The following is a 14,723-nucleotide window of genomic DNA, read 5'->3' on the forward strand; positions in this document are numbered from 1 at the left end:
AAGTTAGGACATGAGGACAGCATAAATCGACTTGTTCCTGGGTATGTCACTTCCATTGGTGGTCAGGTTATATGCATCCAAACGGTGATATTTTCGCATCAATTACGTGGAGTATGATTAGGCGGCTTTTGGAGACTGGTATATAGCAACTCCAGATACGCGACCCGCTTTGGTCAACTGGAATCCATGAAGGTGCCTAGTTGAGAGCCGCCCAAGCCTGGACAACTCCCGCAGCCGCTGTAACGATTCCCTCATCATTTCGCCCTCTGCGAAGGTACCGAAATGAACTACCCCAAGCGATAGCAACAATTGCAGCAACCATGGAACGGTTCAGGGGCTCCTCTAAAGGCTATGGATTCTGCACCCAGTGCAAATTGAGCAAGCCTGAGATTCAAGTCCCTTAGGAAGAAAGAACTTGAGCAATGGAAAAGAAAATACCTGTCAAAACCAGATAAGCGCTTCCTTGATACCATCCAACCGTGCTGCAAGTGAATGCAATGTTCTGCAGTGCTTGAAACTGGTCAAGATGTTGAAACTGGCGCCTGAAAGCTAAAGAAAAGTCAGCCTACTCTCTATATCATCAAGGCAATTCTTATGTGGAATTTGAAGAGTGCTAACCGCATGCTTTATTGCGACTAGGAAAGAGCCATATCCGGTGACTGTGAGAAGGGATAGGGAGGGCATTTTTTCGCTAGGAAACACAACAGTCCTCAAGAAAATGAAGTGTCGGGCAGAACAATTTAATGCTACCAATCTATAAATACTCACTTTCAACGGCTGACGAGGGACCGAGGGGCGATCGTTTCGTTACGGTATCTTAGCTTTACTTAACCTACACATGACACATGATGATAATGGGTTTCTAACAAGCGGGGTGGGACAACTAACTATCCGTCTTGGAACTGCTCATGGATAAGGTTCAAGCATGATCTTTCTGGCCAACCAGGGCTACTTTGCCGTTCCATACCATGGACGTGGTTGTAGACACTCAACTTAAACTTTGTTTAGAGCCTCGGAAAATTAAAGATGTCATGAAAAAGCTCCAGCAGTAAAAAGCTCTGGCGCCCTCACTTGTAGCACAAATCCGATCCTAACCGTTTTGTTCAATGATAACTTCGGCAGGCATCGGGGAACAAATAGTCGAACCACTCGTTGAGAGACCGCCAAACCTCGTTCTGGTGTTTGCGTACATCGTCCTCTCCGTCATAGCGATAATAACCTTCTGATAGAGCCATATTTGGAGAGGGAGTATCACGATCGCTTCTCGTCATTGTGGCGCCGTAAAAATAATCGCGGAGGTGTCGTCGATCGCTCTCAGTCACTCCAAAATAATTGAAAAGCTCAACTTCCGCGAGAAATATTGCGTTTTCGGAATTCATCTTGTCCGCAGTGATAGTAGCTGGAAGATTGACGTATCCTCGCCTTCCTGGATGCATCGATGATCGCGGTTCGTGCCCGTCGTTGCTCTGAGAGTTACAATCCATCTCCCATAATTTTCTCGTTGACTCAACATCTTTTTCTACCCCGATATTAGGAGAATCTATTGATGGGAATTCATGGTCAGGAAACGGATTGCTGCGTTTATTCCGCGGCCTTCCACGATGGAGGCTGCAATCGCCGGCCAAGGGGAACCTTTTGCGTCGGTAGACATCTTCATCTTTCCATAATGCAGTACGGATGACCGAGACTGTTGGCGCTGGGCCTTGCATTTAGCGTGGTTGTGTATCGGCAATGAGGCAGGCTCTGCAGAAGACCGATAACGATCTATCAATCAATATTGTGGCTTTCCGGTGCTGCTTTGATATATTCGAGGGGTTGACAAGTAATTTAAGAGTTTTGGAGTAAAGAGAGGTTCCGAGGTACACACAAGATCGGCCTCGGGTAGTCGGGATCGAAACAGATGAATTCCGCCGACCAAGCAAATAAGCTTTCGACGGCCAAGATCTCTTCATTATTCTAGACGCTATCAAATCCCCATGTGCTATATAAAACCCAATTAGTGGAATTGTAGAACGTTCGGTCATTTCCCCAACGTTGTTTCCGTGAATCTTATTGAGAGTGAACGGGTATGACGAATCTGACCTCATTCAATGTTTGCTGGGGCCATTGGCCGAGAAAGATCATCTCGGTCCGAAATATATGGAATTAAGGTTAGAGTTTCCCGGAGTCCGCTTCGGGATTGGGCGGCATGTCCGACTTGGCAACAGCTCCAGAGGTTATAGACGAGCCCACACTATGTCTCGTAAACCCCCGCTGTTACCCTTGAACTCGCACCCTTTGTGTTTTAACGTGACCATGGCATTGTTTCAAAGTAAAACGCGAGCAGAAACAACGAGGTCATCCACGAGTCCAAATGTCTCATATCAGAACAAAGCCTCGAAAGCAAACAACAAAGAATAAATAACCTCCGTTATTTATCTTCTGACAGACTCGGCCCCGGGCTCTTTGTGTGTCAGACGAAGTTTATCAAGTCCATTATTTCCTTCACATGTAACAATGGCCATTCAAAAGAACACTTCCTCGATTGGAGAAGGAAGGTTCCGAAATGTTCGAGTCGCGGTATTAGAAGAGAATTGAGGTAGGGGATAAATAGCGCTTTTCTGTCAAGATGATTCTGCAGATTCATCCCATTCATTTCTCTCAATTCTCAGCTTTATAGCCTCGACAATCTACTATTTCAACATGCCAATCTCCCTTCTCTCTTTGGCCCGTGGCAACCGTCTCGTCGGTATGGGCAAGGTGGTTGACCTCAATGATGGTGAATATCTGGGCGCAAACATGCACGAATTCTTGATATACCCTTGGAAGATGATCGACTACTGGCTATATCTGACCCACGCCGTCGAGCGTGGCCGCACCAGTGAGGCTCGTCTGGACGGAGCCCACCTTCTCACCACTAACGGATTCTTTCAGATCGATTTTGATGAATTACGCAGCCTGAGAACGGTGCCCGGTTCTAACAATATTGTATTTACCGCCCTGCCTGTGCCCTCCAGTGGGCTGCCCGGTAGGAAGATTGTCCTCGGCTTCGATCTGACGTCCCGCCATCTCCAGGGTCGCCTCGTCGACTATGCACCTGAGCGGTTTGCCGATCTTGGGCAAATGTGGAGCCGAAGCGAGCTAATCATCGATATTCAGGCAGATCGGTTCCCGGATATCCTGGAGTACACTCTGAATGGCCACCTCGATATTCTTCGTGTCGGTATGATTGGATACTTCCAGAAGTCTACCCGCGAGCTCCACTCGGCCCTCGATCTAGTGATTGCCATACAGTTCGGCCAGTTCCTTCGCGATTTTGCGGAACTACTAGGCGGGGACAAGGCCCACTTCACTAAATTCTACCAGCCGTATGATGAGCAAATGCGCGACCTGCTACAAAAGGCCTCCACCAAGGCTTGGTTTGGTGCGAGGGACGGGCTCAGCATTGGGCAGTATCGTCTGGGCGAAATGGACGAGTTTGTTTCGTTCGACTTGTTCGATGAGCCCTCCGATGTTCCCCGCACGCAAGCCCCAAAGCCAGTTCACCTGAAGCGTCCTGAACAGTCTCAGCTGCTGACACGGTCTTTGCACATTACAGAGCCTACAGAGCCTAAAAATGCTCTCCCAGATCTCCCTGCGCAAGTCATGCGCTCGTTCACCGCTCCCTCCACGGCGATTCCGGCCATGGTTCTCGTCATGATTTGTGCCCTGATCGCGGCAGATTAAGTTTACGGGTTGACCTTGTGGATCGACCCAACCTTTGAAGGCCAATTATTCCCACTAGTTTTTATAGTTTCCTTTTCGGGTCTCCACATCCGTTATGTACGATGAGCAAATACGAGGATTATTATGCATGCGATTTGACACGTAACACTGCATAGCGCATAAGCCAGCGAGCTAAAGCTGCACCGCCACTTCGTACGACCCGAGACCAGGCGTATGGGACATGTTTGTGTGGCGGTGGCTCAACCCCCTGGCGGAGCCCCTAATCGAGAGTCCACCATTGGTTCGTTGATGGCGGGGAGTTGCGCCGTGCTTCTTGGCGGTGTCATGAGCTAAGATGATTCGCAAAGTGTCGTGAGTACCGGCGACTCCGCTGCGCCGATGCGGGTGCTGCGTCCTCGCTACTTGATCTGCACTGCTCAATTTCGCTTCGCGCTGAGCCCTGCAGCCCTACTATCCTTGGGTCTGTCCCAACCGTTGTCTGCCTAATACTTCTTACTCCCCTAATTTACCCCCTCCTTCCCCGCTGTTTGTTGCGCCGTGTTATTGTCAGAGACATTCCTCCTCCGTGCGACCCCCGTCGCTCTCCTGAACTTCCCTCCTAGCTCTCCCCCGAGTGCCCTCTCGTCGCGTTAATTGCCTCCTTAAGATGGCTGCCGTTGCTGCAGCCCCCGTCAATGGTATGATCTGAAGCTCCTGCGCCAGGCGCGAAATGCACGCAAAACTGACAAGACGTTTTCCGGCAGGGGTCATCCCCAATGGCGAGTCTGCCCCCGATGGTGCCAACGATCGCTTCGAACTCATCTCCGGCCCTTTGATCAATCTAAAGAACATGAACTTCCAGCCCTCGCCCGTTTGGCACGGAAGTGTGTTGATTGTCACCAAGCCCGGCCAGGACCAGCCTCAGCTGGCCATCCGTCAGCTCGGCCCCGTCGCGTCTCAGGAACAGCCCCAGTCCCAATACATTCAGACCGTCGACGGTCTCAAGCTCTACCAGGACCCCCACAAGACTTTCTGGCGTTTCACCCTGGCCGTACCGGTCGAGTCGTACGAGGCGCGCTGGGAATATGACATCCCCGGTCTGTTCGAGCCCGGCGAGCAACCCAAGGGTCCTTGGCAGTTTGTGGTCCCTGCTGAGGACCAGTCCATGCGCATCATGTTCCACTCCTGCAATGGGTTTTCCGTGGGTACTGACATGGAAGCCTGGCTCGGTCCGAACCTGTGGAATGATGTCCTGCGTATCCACGGCGAGAGACCTTTCCACGTTATGGTTGGTGGTGGCGATCAGATCTACAACGACGGAGTTCGTGTGGATGGTCCCTTGAAGCCGTGGACTTCCATCGCCAACCCGCACAAGCGTCGCACGCACGACTTCAACAACGAGATGCGCGCCGACTGCGATGAATACTATTACGCCAACTACGTCCGCTGGTATAACACCGAGCCTTTCCGCGCTGCCAATGGCCGCATTCCGCAGGTTAACATCTGGGATGATCACGATATCATTGATGGTTTCGGCTCCTACACCGATCACTTCATGAAGTGCGCCGTGTTCCGCGGGATTGGCGGTGTCGCTTTCAAGTACTACTGTCTGTTCCAGCACCACATTGCTCCACCCAAGTCGACATTCACCACCGATGCGCCTCAGACTATGCACGCGGTGAATGGTACCTCTGGTGTGGACGAGCGCCAGGTTGAAAACGTCTACGTACTCGATCCCCAGATCCAGGAGGATAGCTGGATTATTGGCAAGCGTCCGGGGCCTTACGTGGAAGAATGCAGCCGTAGTCTGTACATGCGATTCGGAAAGCGCATTGCCTTTGTGGGTCTGGATGCTCGTACGGAGCGTACTCGGCACCAGGTCAATTACCTCGACACTTACGACATTATCTTCGACCGTCTGAAGAACGAAATTGAGGCTGCCAATGGCGATATCAAGCACCTGGTGGTCCTGCTGGGTGTTCCGATCGCGTACCCGCGTCTGGCGTGGCTCGAGAACATCCTCACCTCGCCCGTCATTGCCCCGATCCGTCTCCTCAACAAGCGTTTCGGTGTGGCGGGTGGCCTGTTCAACGAGTTTGACGGTAATGTTGATTTGTTGGATGATTTGGACGACCACTACACTGCTCATCAGCACAAGAAAGAGCGTAAGATGCTCATCCAGCGCCTGCAGGAACTTGCTCGGGCCCACTCGGTACGCGTAACCATTTTGGGGGGTGATGTCCACCTGGCGGCAGTGGGACGCTTCTACTCGAAGCCCAAGCTGAACCTGTCCGGAGAGAACGACCACCGGTTTATGGTCAACGTGATCAGCAGCGCCATCACCAACAAGCCCCCTCCCAAGACCGTCGCCAATCTGCTGGCGCGCCGCAACAAGATCCACCGTCTGGATAGCGACTGCGACGAGACTCTCATGCCGTTCTTCGATAAGCAGCCCGGCGGTATCGAGAAGGGTGCCACGTGGAACAAGGTCACCATGCCCTCGCGCAACTTCGCCTGTCTCACGGAGGTCGTCGCTCCGGCTACCACCGATGCTCCCGGCGGCGGATCGGCCAAGCTCGAGCATCTGCCCAAGAACGGCCATGCGCCGCTTCACAAGGGCGAGGTCCACGCCGGCACCACCCACTCCGCGGCAGATGGTTTCAGCGGTAACAGTGGCATGTACGGCGGCCTGGACGTTGCCATTCGCGTTGAGATCAACCCCCACGACACCAAGGGGACCACCGAGGGCTACGGCTTCAGCAGTAAGCGTAACACTTCAAATTTTTGCGAAACCTGTTCTAACCGGCAACTAGTTCCCCTTCTGATGGCTACCGAACCGGCTCCTGCTGCATCCTCTCGTATAAGCCTGCGCTCGCGTCCCTCGCGTCAGAACGTGAAGCGCTCCAGCGCGGAGAACGTAGGTCGTCCGTCGACAGCCGCCTAATCGTAACTGTATATCTAATGGTCTGCTTTTTGATGCTTTCATTGATACCTCTACGTCATACAGTCTTCCCCACTTTTGTTTTTAGGTTGACGCAAATCTTATCTTTGTGTTTTCCCCTCGCAGGGATATAGTTACTCCTTATGGCTTAGAGCACTTCTTATCTCTCCGCGTAGCACTAAGACATCGGATCCTTGTGCTGCACAAGTTTCCCTGTCGCGGTTGATCTACTGACACACCACACGCGAGATAACATCCAGACTGGCTTCTCCGCACATGTATCCCAATGGCGCGGCCTGTGCGACCAGTCGCGATGCTCTCTTTCCTCGCATCCCCACAGACGAGCTGGATAAGAATTACAATATAATGCATGCCTTGCGTTTCCGAGGCGATGATCCATTCCTACGGTCTCTATTTTAATTCCAACTGACCCGACTTTGTCACTGACCTGTCTACTAGACCTTGAAGGGATCGCTCTTCTCGATCAAGATGCTTCTCGGTCCAGCTAACGAGAAGATCGCTGGCCCGATTGATGCCATGGACCAGGAAGCTGGCGAGATCGCCAGCGTACATGAGCACGACGAGCTCGATCGCTTGGGATACAAGCAGGAGATGCGTCGCAATCGCTCAGTTACTACCCTGCTCTTCCAGACGCTAGCCATAGCCGCCATCCCTTACGGCGAGGGTAGCCCTCTACTGAGCGCCATCTACGGCGGCGGCCAACTATCCATCTTCATCGGATGGATCGTTGTCTGTATCCTCGACCAGTGCATCGCACTCTCGCTGGCCGAGCTGGCCTCTCGCTACCCTACCTCCGCCGGTCCATACTACTGGACTTTCCAGATCGCCCGCAGCTCCAAGGCAACCATTTCCTTCATCAATGCTTGGATCTGGCTCATCGGAAACTGGACGATCACCCTCTCCGTCAACTTCGGCTTTGCCTCCCTCGTCTCGGCTACTATATCAATGTACCATCCAAATTGGAGCGCAAATAGCTGGCAACTCCTCCTCATCTTCTACGCCGTCTGCCTCGGCTCATTCCTCATCTGCACCTTTGCAAATCGCTACCTCCCCCAGGTCGATATCGCCTGCGCAACTTGGACCGCTGTCACTATCATAGTCATTCTCATCGCAGTATCCGTTAAAGCAGATACCGGCCGCCACTCCGCCTCTTACGCCCTATCCCACTACGACACATCCTTCTCCGGCTGGGGCGGCTTCACCTTCTTCATAGGCCTTCTGCCAGCTGCATACACCTTCTCCGCCCTAGGCATGATCTCCTCAATGGCCGAGGAATGCTCAAACCCGGCTATCAAAGTCCCCCGCGCAATCTCCCTCGCTGTCCCTGTCGGCGGCACCGCAGGCCTGTTCTTCATCATCCCTCTCTGCGTCACTATGCCCCCGCTAGAAGATATCATCAACAGCCCTGGCGGCCAAGCCCTACCCTACATCCTTCATCGTGTAATGGGCTCACCCGGCGGGGGTCTCGCCCTCACTTTCTTAGTTCTGGTTATCACCCTCTTCTGTTCCATCAGCATCACCGTCGCCGCCTCCCGCTCTACCTGGGCCGTCGCCCGCGACGACGCAATCCCCCTCGCCCGCATCTGGGCAATCGTCCACCCGGGTCTCGGCGTCCCCGTCTGGTCTCTAGCCCTATTAACTGGAATTCAGATGCTACTGGGTTTAATCAACCTGGGCAGCTCAAGCGCATTCACGGCCTTTGTCTCCGTAGGCGTCATTGCCCTGGCGGTAGCATATGCGATGCCCATCGCACTGAGTCTCTTCCACGGCCGTGAGGAAGTCAAAGATGCTCCGTGGAATTGCGGAAGCCTGGTTGGTACTGTGGCTAATGTTATTGCGTTAGCGTGGATTGTGTTTGAGCTTGTGCTGTTTAGTATGCCGACTGCTTTGCCCGTTACCTCTGTCAGCATGAACTATGCGTCGGTCGTGTTCGTGGCCTTTATGGCTATTTCGGTGCTTTGGTATCTCGTTCATGCGAGGAAGTGTAAGTGTTTCCCATGTGTGCTTTGTAGCTTTGAGCGGCTGCTAACTCGTGAATAGCGTATAAGGGTCCGCCGGAGTCGGATGCCCTGGATTGATAGCTTGGCGTCGAACTGTACTCTCATCCTATGTAAAATTCAAAATCAATACTTGCCATGGTATATTATCTGTTAAGTGCGGCAACGTTTAGAAATTGAACGGCCGCTTATCTTCCATGGCGCTGGAGCCTGATTCAATGTGTTCGAGCTCTCGTCTTGATAGAGTGAGGAAACGGATACCCTCCAAGAAATTTTATTGTGGAGATTAGGTGGGTTGGTTATCCTGGACGTGTGTTTACTGTTGCACACGACGAACTCGATAAACGTGTGAGTAAATGGGAAGTCAACAATGGTTGGCAGGTAGTATTAGTGATCACGGACTTCATTTTTATGCGTATGTACGTGAAGGAAGTTCTTGGTGAACGTTTCCTTATTCGGGGAAGTCATATATTGAATGAATTCAGGTTAACTTATTACACTACCGCTAGGGCGGTTGATCACCACTTTAGCAACTAAGGAAGGATGGTGTTTATTAGATGTTATTGGTTCATTTGTCCCCACTTGCTTTTACAGAGACTGTATCAAACGAAATATTCCCATTTTGCCGGCCGCCACAAAGTCTACCCAACAGTAGCTGAATCAACTAAACTTTTGGTAGCAAAATTCCATCTCTCCGCTTAACAGAGACTCGTATCCCTCGAGTTAAGCCGGAAGACAGCATAGCCTGCAGCCAGCGGAGCCATCGTCCGGAACCTAATTGAATCAGTATTGGGAGTTGTTTGATACTAGCAAAATGATCGTATAGACACACCAAACCAGTTATAAGAGTATCCTTTTTCGTCAGGCATGGTTGTTAGCGAGCTTTAGAGTGTAGATGAAGTACGTCCTCAGTACCGCCATGCCATAAACCACCTATTACGTTTACAGACCTGGAGCTTGCAGAACCGCATCGAGAAACTAGAGAGTGATGACCTGGATCGAAACCCAACAGGCTGTTGTGCTGAGCCGGAGCCTGAGCATTCTCATAACAGCAGCGGCCTAGATATGAAAGCCCAAGTATCCTCCTGTCTATATAACTTCGTAAGTAAACTTTATGCTTCGTTGTTTCTATGCCATCGGCATGACAGCGCAAAAATCAAGTTGTGCACAATACGTAGCTTCTACTGTAAATAACATATCATAACTCAGTTCCGTTCTATCCGTGACTGTTCGACGATGTAGTCATAAAGTCTTATTCTCGTAAGACCAGCCGGTGCCTTGTTCACGTGAGTTGGGTGCGAACCACCCAACAGTGACGTGATGATCGATCCTACCCCGCATAGCTTCACCCCTCTTGCGTCCACCATTAATCCCTTCCCCGTATCATTGTCTACACTCTAAAGCTCGCTAATAACCATGCCTGACGAAAAAGGATACTCTTATAACAGCTCCGGCACCAATAGTCAGGTATGTTCCAGTTCTAACGTGAATCACTCATGATCGTGGAGACTAACTAAAGGTAGGGTAACCACTACTGTTCCCGCGACTATGGCTCCGATGCCTCTAACTCGAACAGCTACCACTACTCTAACTCGTAGGTGCCTCTTTATTATCCCTCTGGCTGATGGTATGTTGATGATGGTAGCAATGGCTCGTACTACTATTCCAATCCTAATGGAAGTACCTACTATAACAATGGAAGTGGTGGCTCGACTTACACTCCCTCTTCCGGGAAGAAATGAGCTTGGAAACTTTGATGGATGATTAAGTCTGATAGCAGTGAATTGATTCGGCAGGTTTATATGAAAACTTTGTAGCCCATGACTCTCGTCGCGTGGTAAACACTCGGTGTAACCTCTATTGTTTACTCCCCATCAGCATGTCCATTCTCCGCGTCACCCTCGCTATTCACCCGTCGTTGACGCGGTACGCCCTCGTTGGGAGAATGGCGGACAGGTATTGGGTCACTGGGACGGCGGCGCCGGACGAGCTGGTACCCCCGGTCCAGCTCGATTTCAACGGCTTCGCGCACTTTCAAGGCACTAACGGCGGGCCAGACGCCTCGCTCGCCTTTCAGTATCCATTCCGCCAGGTGTTCTGGAGTTTGTTGCTGGAAGAGCTTGCTGATGTCTTTGAATGAAAGATCTGGCACGAGGGTTAGGTTCGGGCCTGGGATTGTTTCGTCGATCATTAGCCTGCTGACGGCTGCGGGTAACAAGCCGATGTAGTCAAGTTGCCGGAGTCGGTGGCGAAGCTCGACGAGGACAAGGCGCATCAATGAGCGAGAAATGTTGTGCCAGCCGGTCTGGCGGCGATCGAGGAGGTTGAGTTCGGATCGGAGGAATGGGATTAGATAGGGCCGTGCCTGCGAGACAACGAAGTGGTTTACGTTGAAGAGTTCTGCGATTCGGGAAAGCGGCGATTCTCCATCGTTATAGTGGACATGTCGCCATGGATGAAAGACTGCATCCTGTGTAAGTGGCCAAGGCATGATTGAGCCTGTCTCGTCCTTGCAGTAGATGGTAACCGGGGAAGAGAGAGTCGAGGAGGATGAAGCGCTCGAAGCAGCGGCGGCCGACCAAATCAACTAGTCTCATGTCAGATCACTTGAGTATCAAGCCTCGGGATGAAAAATACATACCACATTCGGCGCAGTCAGGTAATTAAGGAGATTTGGAGTGCCATCCTTGCCCCCCGTGGCAATCGTGATATTCAAGATCCGCTTGGACCGAGCATACGCCTCTTCAAATGTCAAATCACCCACGTTGGCGCGGACACACTCTTCCAGCAACCCCATGTCAAACAGATGACCTGTTCGGAGAAACCTCTTTAGGCGTCGAAAGAAAACTCGTATCCAGCTCTCGGTTCCATCGGGGTGGTCTTTCCAACGACTATCAAAGACAGAAAGATCAATTCCACCACCCTCCAGCAACGGGAGCAGTTCGCTTTCAGGATGAACCCCAACGAGAGCTGCGATCATAGCTCCCTTCGCTGTACCGGTGATGATACGCGGTAGAAGTCCCTGCAGATGCAAAGCCTTGACCACCCCCAGATGGCACAACCCAAAAGCCGAGCCGCCCTGTAAAAGAAGAGTCGTGCGACCAAAGGCCTGTCGGGTATCGTGCAATAGCTCCAGCTTCGCCTGCGGGGTGAACATGGTCGCCTGGGCAGGCTCCTGCGCTTGCTCCGCCCGCCACATCGTCACATACTGAATAGATAACGCGACCTGCGTGATGTAGTCGTCGATCAAAAGCTTGGTACCTCCATAGGCATGCGTGAATAATTTAGTCGTGGTGATGTTGCCCAGGTTGCGCACCAACCCGGAGCGAAGCAGGTTGGCCAAAGCCACAATGTCGCCGGCCCCGCGCGCGTTCATCAGCGCCTCTAGTCGCCCGAGGATCAGCCGGTAGTCATATTGTCGACTGACTGGATTTTGGCGCCTAGGTAGTTGGTCAGTAGAAGCTCCATTGCTCGGATCGGAGGGACCGTCGGTACCAAAAGTCCTTGCCCAGCACGTCGTCCAGCTCGCACGCGGCCTCTTCCCATTCCTCGTATGTCTGCGCCGTAGCAAGCGTATGCACGCATCGATCTCGGGGAGATTTCAAGGTCCACCATGAAAATAATTTCTATACGTCGTGTAAGCCGCGGGTTTAACATGGCGTGGGCGTCCAATCTTTCCCGAAGCCAAGGTAGCTAGCTAGGTAGCGGACAGCCGCCCACTTCCTCCGCATCAGGGAGAGGGCACTCACAGATTGCCAGAACTGCGCGACATCCAGAATCATGCTGAAGATCGCGGATATAACACTCTCCAGCCAGGACAGCCAGGACGCCATTGCGCGCGAGGTCCAAGTCGAAGAATCCGGAAGACTGGGGCTTTCACATGCTAGAGTATGGCGTCACGCGCCTACACTAAAGAAGAGAAAAAGCACGTTTTCGAGCTGATCGAAATAAGATCTTAGGATGTGATGAATGACGAATGACGAATGAGGAATGATATAAGATGGGATCTTAAGTTGGGAGGTGGCGTTCTACCGAATTCGAGGTTGCGGCGCTCGGTCGCACCTCTCTCGACTCTACAAGGTCCACAGAATGAAGAATTGAAGAATGAAGAATTTATGAACACCATCACATTGAGGTATACAACAGTACCAAGCGACACCAATTTTATGGATTCTTCGCTACATGCCTCATACAGGTCATTTCAAGCAAGTGAAATTTGCAAGGTCGTTTGATTTTTGTCATTTCGCTTTGCTTCCCTATATGCAAGTAGGCGAAATTAAAAAAGAATCTCTCCCGGACACCCGAACCCATCAAGAGTCATTCTTTACTCCTCAATAATGTTGCCCCGCTCCGACACGTACAGACCGTCCAAGAACTAGTCATAGTATTAGTATGCTGCATACTGACGGGTGACGGACATGACGGTAACTCACCTTACGGATATCCTTGTTCCGGACACGGCAGATCTGCTGAATGTCGGCGGCACTCTGGGAAACAGCCTCCAGGGAGTTGCCGGAGAGCTGGAGCTCATCCTTGACGTTGGTGGAGGGAGCGACCTCAACACCGGCCTGAGCAGTGATGCGGCGAACGTACTTCTCACCGAGGAAGTTACTGTAAAAAGAAACCCGTCAGTATTACCGTTCAAATGTCGAGTTCTCCTGAGAACAAAAGATAGAGTTTTCCCATACCGGATCTCAATCTCGGCCTGGCCAGTCTCGCCGTTCTTCTCAATGTTGACGTTGATGGGGAAATGGGCGTAGACGTAGCGCATCTTGTACAGGAAGCCGCGGGTGACACCGATGATCAGGTTGTTGATGATGGTGCGGACGGTACGGAGGGTAGCGACACCCTTGCGAGCACCGTGGTGCAGCTCGATCGAGATAACGTCCTTCTCGGGGCGGCCGAAGGTGACGGCAATGTGGGAGAGGTCCTTAACGAGCTTGCCGCGGGGGCCCTCGACGGTCACAGTACGCGAACGAATGTGAACCTTCACTGTAGAGAGAACATCACGAATCAGTCCCAATTCTTTTTTTTTTTTTTGCATGTCTTTCGCTCCATCCACGTCGTTCCAAAAGCCAGAAAAAAGGTTGTGCGTGTCGTTGTTGGCTGTTAGAATCCTCCAGGGAATGGTGCGGTCCTGTCGCGAAGCAGTCGTCCCTATTCATAGCCATGTGCGATGTCCACGATATTGGGTGCGACGAATCCCACCATTCCCTCAATTTTTCCCTCGAAAAACAGAAAAGGTCGCATGCTCACCATTGTCCGGAATGGGCAGCCGTTCCTCGGAGTGAATGTACCGCATCTTGACTGCGTGGGTGGTATTGGCCGAGGGGGTGAGTTGTCGATGTCGGGGAGTCAAAATTCAAGACGGAGGTTAGTGTGGATTGTGCGTCGCTTAGCCCTCGGTACACACGTGATGTAAATCACATGACCTAATGGCCGGGCGCTAGTCGATTTTGGGTTTCAGTGATTTTCACATCACGTGAATGAAATTTGGGTGTCTAATAAATAAGGAGATCACAGAATGGGCCTTTGTTGCACTTGCAGGCAAAAATCAGGTATTGGTGACGCTTATTTCTGGTCCTGTATTCGAAGTTTACGATGTAATGGACTGGTTGAAGCGAGACTAGAGCACTCCAGGTCATTTCTGGGGCGATTTTGAGCTTCGGGCCGCGAAGGATCGAAGAATAAGGAGATTGTAAGGCGCCGTCGTATATCACTCGGTTATAGAAGGGATTTCCGAGCAGACACGCTTTATAATTACAGACAAAATCTAGGGCTTGTTAACGTTCATATCTGATGACCTCCTTAGCGTCGATGTTTACGTTGATGTTGTCCATAGTGGGTCAGTTACGGTATCGAGCACTGAGACTAGCTCCATTAAAGCTATAGTTCGACCACGATATGATACAAAATCAACCACTAACCACATCTCACATGGCTGACATGGCTGAATCCAGCGAACGTAAGATCAGGAATATATGAGGAACCCTATATCGTGTCTCTGATTGTGGAGATATCCGTTTCCGCTCAGCCAGGCAAAGAGTGCATGCCCGTCGACTGGTTGAAGCGGTGAATAT

At 51.6% G+C, this 14,723-nt stretch overlaps 7 protein-coding genes across 7 annotated transcripts; 4 read left to right on the forward strand and 3 right to left on the reverse strand.

Moving 5' to 3' along the window:
- Positions 1-196: 196 nt before the first annotated feature.
- Positions 197-684, reverse strand: N7498_004313 (uncharacterized protein; the record flags this gene model as incomplete). Its single annotated transcript, XM_058451375.1, has 3 exons — positions 197-342; positions 439-535; positions 619-684. 3 exons carry the CDS (start codon positions 682-684, stop codon positions 197-199), a joined length of 309 nt encoding a protein of 102 aa, XP_058310837.1.
- Positions 685-2,682: 1,998 nt separating this feature from the next.
- Positions 2,683-3,705, forward strand: N7498_004314 (uncharacterized protein; the record flags this gene model as incomplete). Its single annotated transcript, XM_058451376.1, has 1 exon — positions 2,683-3,705. One exon carries the CDS (start codon positions 2,683-2,685, stop codon positions 3,703-3,705), a length of 1,023 nt encoding a protein of 340 aa, XP_058310838.1.
- Positions 3,706-4,351: 646 nt separating this feature from the next.
- N7498_004315 (uncharacterized protein) lies at positions 4,352-6,628 on the forward strand (the record flags this gene model as incomplete). Its single annotated transcript, XM_058451377.1, has 2 exons — positions 4,352-4,382; positions 4,449-6,628. 2 exons carry the CDS (start codon positions 4,352-4,354, stop codon positions 6,626-6,628), a joined length of 2,211 nt encoding a protein of 736 aa, XP_058310839.1.
- A 486-nt stretch (positions 6,629-7,114) lies between these two features.
- N7498_004316 (putative amino acid permease) lies at positions 7,115-8,724 on the forward strand (the record flags this gene model as incomplete). Its single annotated transcript, XM_058451378.1, has 2 exons — positions 7,115-8,630; positions 8,687-8,724. The coding sequence occupies 2 exons, from the start codon at positions 7,115-7,117 to the stop codon at positions 8,722-8,724; spliced, it is 1,554 nt and encodes a 517-aa protein (XP_058310840.1).
- Positions 8,725-10,059: 1,335 nt separating this feature from the next.
- Positions 10,060-10,385, forward strand: N7498_004317 (uncharacterized protein; the record flags this gene model as incomplete). Its single annotated transcript, XM_058451379.1, has 3 exons — positions 10,060-10,110; positions 10,167-10,237; positions 10,289-10,385. 3 exons carry the CDS (start codon positions 10,060-10,062, stop codon positions 10,383-10,385), a joined length of 219 nt encoding a protein of 72 aa, XP_058310841.1.
- Positions 10,386-10,507: 122 nt separating this feature from the next.
- N7498_004318 (triacylglycerol lipase family protein) lies at positions 10,508-12,476 on the reverse strand (the record flags this gene model as incomplete). The annotated part of the gene is made up of 4 exons (XM_058451380.1): positions 10,508-11,230; positions 11,285-12,083; positions 12,139-12,269; positions 12,393-12,476. 4 exons carry the CDS (start codon positions 12,474-12,476, stop codon positions 10,508-10,510), a joined length of 1,737 nt encoding a protein of 578 aa, XP_058310842.1.
- Positions 12,477-12,967: 491 nt separating this feature from the next.
- N7498_004319 (60S ribosomal protein uL6) lies at positions 12,968-13,945 on the reverse strand (the record flags this gene model as incomplete). Its single annotated transcript, XM_058451381.1, has 4 exons — positions 12,968-13,018; positions 13,077-13,254; positions 13,332-13,635; positions 13,900-13,945. 4 exons carry the CDS (start codon positions 13,943-13,945, stop codon positions 12,968-12,970), a joined length of 579 nt encoding a protein of 192 aa, XP_058310843.1.
- Between the last annotated feature and the right edge of the window lie 778 nt (positions 13,946-14,723).

This window comes from Penicillium cinerascens (assembly GCF_028974065.1).
Source record: "Penicillium cinerascens strain IBT 15544 chromosome Unknown contig_24_segment0_segment0, whole genome shotgun sequence".
In the NCBI taxonomy this organism is placed as follows: Eukaryota; Fungi; Ascomycota; class Eurotiomycetes; order Eurotiales; family Aspergillaceae; genus Penicillium; species Penicillium cinerascens.